The following is a 5,109-nucleotide window of genomic DNA, read 5'->3' as shown; positions in this document are numbered from 1 at the left end:
ATGATTGGAAAGAGTTATTCTTTAATTTTATTTTTAAAAAATTTAAACAATATCGAGTTTAGAGCTAAATTTTGGCTGGACCATCAAATTAACTTGAATTTTTAACGGGTCAATTGATATTTTCTTTTTTTTCCCCTTATTTCTTCATCGAATCCGGACCGGTACAGAACCAAAACCCTAACCAGTTCTTCCACGTTTGCTTCATCTGCACCCTTACTGGGCCCACTTAAAAAAAAAACAAAAACAAACGATCCATCCATCCTTCTATCAAACACTTACTCACACAAATAAATAAAATAAAAACAAACAATAAATGCATATAATCCACAAAAACAAAATATAGAAAGTGCTGCTAACCACCTTATTATTGTCAACAGACACCACTTGCAACCTCCATTTTCTTCACACACGAAGATCCCGCCTCTCTCTCTAAAATCCTCCCTTTCTCTCTCTAAAACCACAGAAGATACAGGGGGAGCAGAGAAGACACTAACGCCGAAGCAATATGACCGTAGAGGACGAGTGGGTTCAAGTAGCTATGACCGATGACAGTTTGGTGGTGGAGCTACTTTTAAAGCTGAACCAGCCAGAGCCACTCCCTGCACCACGTCGACGACGTCATTTTCCGCCGGATTTGGTTAAGGAAGGAGCCGTTCTGGCTTTGAGTGTGGACTGGAGCGTTAGACAACGACGCTCTTCTTCTAAGCATGTATTGATGACCAGGAGGAAAAAGGGTTCTGATTCCTCGGCTCATGCTAGTCCTACCACTCCGCTTTCTTTTAGCTGTGCCACCTCCGTCAGCGGTGGTGGCGACGGTTTTGATGAAGCTACCACTAGTCTTCCCTCTAAGTTGTTTGCCACCTCGAGATCTAAGGTTTGTTTGGCTTTCTTTCTTTCTTTCTTTCTTTCTGACTCGGTGAGTTGGCCTCGGTGGTTTCCTGGTGGCATTCTTTTGTTTCTTTTTCAGTGGACGAGATTGCCCTTTGAAAACGTGATATTTATTTTTCTTTCGGTTACGGTTTAGGAAGTCTTTCTTTTTTAAATAACGATTTTGCCCATGGGATCCTTCATGAATATAAACACCAGGGTCTGTAAATTCTCCGGCTAACAGACTCACCGTTTCAAGTCATTTTGACTGAGATGCCCTCCTTTCACTTTTATATTCTTGTGTTTAGAAGGAGAGACTGCGACTTCCATTCGGGTGCCTTTTAAAGGGACGAAAATACCCTTTTATTGAAGGGCATTTTTGTCAACGAGTTTTCTTCCAGAATCTAAGATAGTTGTCGGGTTAGTAACCATAGACGTAGAGGGATGGATATGCACATGGAGTGGATACGGATATGGAAAATGACGAAACTGACCTTGCTCATAGTCAAACTCAGTGTGCTTTATGTGACATGGCGATGAAGGGCAGTTTAGTCATCATGGAAAGTGGAGGCGGCGGCGGCGGCAGCAGCAGCAGCAGGCGCAGCTGTTTTTATGGGTGGCGTGTTTTCGTGGCGAAATAGGTGTGATAGTGTTAGTGGTTGTGCGCGCTTTATTGGAGATATGATTTGGTGTGTGTAGCCGCAGTTTCCCACTTCCTGCGGGCGCTAAAACAAAAATCTTGTTCTTTTCTCACGTGACAGACATGCATCTAGCTGGGCTTAAAACTTGTGACAGTTGAAATTGTTGATTGGGTTGTGGGTTTTGTAGCAAGTGACAGGCTGTTTTCATAGCTTTTCTCTTTCTTTTTTTGTCATCTTAGGGTTCGGTGGGGGTCTAAAAAGGGCAAGAATTTCTTGGTCAAATAAATGTCTTTTTCAAAATGAAAATCCTTTGGCTGAAATGAAGAGGAAAGTGTGATGCTTTCAGGTGGCAAATTGGTTGGTCTTGAAGTGGGGACCACATGGAACCAAATTTATGGTATATATAAGCTGACCTGTTGGGTTATGTTTAGTATTTGGTATATTTATATTCGTAGCTCAAAAACCTTATAGTATAACTAGCGTACCCTTATAGCAAACAGAGAAATAAAAACTATATATTAGTTTTATCATCCTCCTTTTGTGTTGCATTTTAGACGCTAGGAGAAATTTGTTTCTTACCGAAAAGCATGGAGTGGGTCAATGAATTGAATGTGAATGGTCATGGTTGCTGTGCGTGCATGTCTGTGTTTTACATGACACTCACAGTAGCTGGCATTCGGATAGAATAGAATGTAGCGCTTCCATGCCCCCCTTCAAAGGGAACCGAGCAAAGAGTGTTTCTTATATGATCATGAATGATATTCTTGAAACGCGGAAAGCAACTTGATTTGACTCATGTATGCATGCATGTTTGAATGCATGCATAGTACATGCTTGTGTACAGATAACTGTAATCTTTTACGTATTCTCCTTTTTATTTATTAAGTGGCTGGCAGCAAAATATTAAGTCTGTTAACTAAGGCTGTCTCATTTTGGTTCATGTATCAGGTTGCCGTTACAAGTGAAACGCCAACCACCAAGAGGTCAAGAAAGAAGAAGGTAATACAAGTTTCTTATATTGCATTTAAAGTGATGCATGTATTGGTTTTGATCAATTTCTATATGGGTGTTTTAGAATCTCTTTAGTTGGTTCTAGAAACTATCGTAGTCTGGCAAATGGTTTTAGTGGCTGAGTTAGCTTTAAACCAGCTTTTCTGTCCATCTATTGTTGTTTTGCTATCACCCTTAAAAAAACTAAAGGCAAGCATTCAACTGATGTTGGTGGTTCTGTATGTGGCAATATTACTTCTGCTGTCAAGTAATATCCTACCTGGATGTATGATGACATTAAAAAAATAATTATCCTTTGCATTGCCTTGTCTAATAGACGTATAATATTTTGGAATTCTATCTCATGGGGTGTTTTAAATTGTTTGATTGCTGGCAGAATTTAGTTCAGCTTAGAGAGGAGGAGGGTTTGCTATTGAAGGAAAGAAGAAGTTTGAAAAACGTATGTTCCATTAGTTTACTAGTTTTGAAACCTGGCTTTGTTCTCCTGCATCTTTGCTTTGTGAGGCACTTATTTGGTGTTAATTTTAATATTTATTGTGTGCTTCATTCATGATCAGAAATTGGCAACCTTACGTGTGACTGTAGAGAAAGAGAGAGCCACAAATGAAAGATTGAAGAGAATGAAGGTGAACCTATTGTTCTTTCAAACTCATTCTCATTTCTTGTTTTTTTTCTTCCCTTTAAAAAGTTTACTTTTGTTTCAGAAATTTCGTTCTTGGCTCTGTAGCAATTTGAAGTATATTGCTATCCCTAAATTAACACGCACTCTGTTCTTCTGTATGTGTTTTTGTACTTGACTGGCTTAATAAGTTGTGTGACCGTTCATAACTGATTGAAATGCTCGTGTGACATGTTACATCCTTCCCTCTTTCCTGAAACTCTACTGATTTCTTTTTGACAATCCTAATAATTGTTTCTCATTTTTTCTTGATTCTGGTATTGTAGTTCTTATAGAGATTAAATATTAGAATGATCAAACAGTTTGTATGTAAATAAATTAGACAGTGAACCTCGTATATAAAATTTACACAAATTATCTATCCTACAATATAAATTCTACATGTGTTTCTGTGTTTATTAATCTTAATTTAATCATTTATGCATTCCTTGGTTATCCATGTTTGATGGTTGTCTGGTTGTTCCCTGTCTAAGGCATCTGGTAGGGCTTAAAGGTGATCATATTTGGGTATATCCTATATGTTGTTCTTTAATTTCCACATCATAACCTGTTTGTTGAAATTTTTAGTCGTGAGGTGGATAAATGGAGACAATAGTCAAAAGAAGTAGTGAATTTAGCCTGTAATAATTGTTTGCTTTGCATGCAATCATGCAAGTGCATTTTATTATTATTAACTTTGAGCTAGAAATAAAAGATCTGTCATATGTTACAACTCTTACATATTTTAGAGAAGCTTGATGCACAATTATACCTATGTCACATCACATAGACAGGGCCTTGAGATTGCACAACTGCTTTGCTATGTTTAATTTTGTTTGCTTCTTTCCTGTTTTCTTTTCCTTTTTCCCTTTTCTTGACAAGTCGGCAGCATGAACTGAGGTTATATTTTCTGCCTATTTTATTCCTCTATTTAATGCTCCTCCATGAATGGCTATGGATATAGATAGGTAATACACCAACAATAAGATGACGGTGATTCTGTTTTTTCCTTGCAGCTTGATTTTCTATCACAGCAAAGACCGGAGGTACTTCCAGCTGCTGTTAAATCAGAAGATGATATTTCAATCCAGCCTCAGGAAACAAAAGTAGCCTGTGATTCCACATATTCAATGTTGCCACACAATGTTTCTTTCCCATTACAGGAGGATGAAGGCACGAAGCCTTCCTTTCTGCTACCTGACCTGAATCTCCCTGTTGAAGGCGATTCAGGCTCTGGTGTTTTGAGCTGAGAAGACTCAGTTCTATACAGGTAGGTTTTTTTTTCTTTTTTTTTCAATTCAACCGGCATTTGTGCGTAATAATACATCATGATTCGGCAGATCTTGACGGCATCACATGATAAAGCTGATGCAAGTACTAAACCATTACCTTCACCCCTTCTTGACCTGTATGCGGATATTTGTTTTTATACATGAAGGTACGGAGGGTGGTGTAGAGATCCTAATCTTTAGCTTCAGTTTACCTTCGTTCTTTGAGCAGATTTCTACGTTCATCCAAATTCTTTGGGGCAACCTTCATTCCTTCCATTATAGGAAATACCAACAGATAAGATGTAATTATACCATAGATAGTCACTTGTTTGTCTACTTGGAATCGAACTGATCTAATTAGATTTCCCCCCCGTTATTGTTGATTTTATAACATCGGTATCTCATTATTTGAGGAGCTTTCGCATTGCTTTTGAATCAGTTCCATGCATTTGTTGCCATGGATTTGGCATCAACTCAAAACACTGTTTGCTCTAGAGAAAGTTCTAGTAGTTCAGGGTGAAGACTTAAATGGCTGTATAAATTACAGTGCAATGAGGTAAAACATGTTGGCAAAGTTGAAATAATTCAGGGAATGCCATCTCTTATTGTTTTCAAGCATTGGTGGGTAAAAGACCTGTGAATTGTGATGAGAAAAACATTA

The 5,109-nt window shown here is 38.2% G+C and overlaps 1 protein-coding gene across 2 annotated transcripts; it reads left to right on the top strand.

The window, feature by feature from the left end:
• The first annotated feature begins 318 nt into the window (after positions 1 to 318).
• Positions 319 to 4,860, top strand: LOC7496624 (uncharacterized). Of its 2 annotated transcripts, XM_024588462.2 has the most exons (6): positions 319 to 874; positions 2,457 to 2,507; positions 2,896 to 2,958; positions 3,077 to 3,145; positions 4,194 to 4,447; positions 4,518 to 4,860. In XM_024588462.2, the coding sequence occupies exons 1-5, from the start codon at positions 506 to 508 to the stop codon at positions 4,425 to 4,427; spliced, it is 786 nt and encodes a 261-aa protein (XP_024444230.1). In that variant the 5' UTR covers positions 319 to 505; the 3' UTR covers positions 4,428 to 4,447; positions 4,518 to 4,860. The 2 variants fall into 2 exon arrangements, with proteins under 2 accessions (XP_024444230.1, XP_006373056.1); XM_006372994.3 differs by having other exon boundaries at positions 320 to 874; positions 4,194 to 4,860.
• Positions 4,861 to 5,109: the final 249 nt, after the last annotated feature.

The sequence above is a fragment of the Populus trichocarpa genome, chromosome 17, assembly GCF_000002775.5.
Source record: "Populus trichocarpa isolate Nisqually-1 chromosome 17, P.trichocarpa_v4.1, whole genome shotgun sequence".
NCBI lineage: Eukaryota > Viridiplantae > Streptophyta > Magnoliopsida > Malpighiales > Salicaceae > Populus > Populus trichocarpa.
This window is presented reverse-complemented; position numbering and strand designations above follow the sequence as displayed.

What these genes read in the sequence shown, in the direction of transcription:
- LOC7496624 (XM_024588462.2), top strand. Translation starts at nt 506, where the DNA reads ATGACCGTAGAGGACGAGTGGGTTCAAGTAGCTATGACCGATGACAGT. An exon ending in AAAGAAGAAGTTTGAAAAAC is followed by an intron (nt 2,959 to 3,076) that starts GTATGTTCCATT and finishes ATTCATGATCAG; the next exon opens with AAATTGGCAACCTTACGTGT. An exon ending in AAAGATTGAAGAGAATGAAG is followed by an intron (nt 3,146 to 4,193) that starts GTGAACCTATTG and finishes TTTTCCTTGCAG; the next exon opens with CTTGATTTTCTATCACAGCA.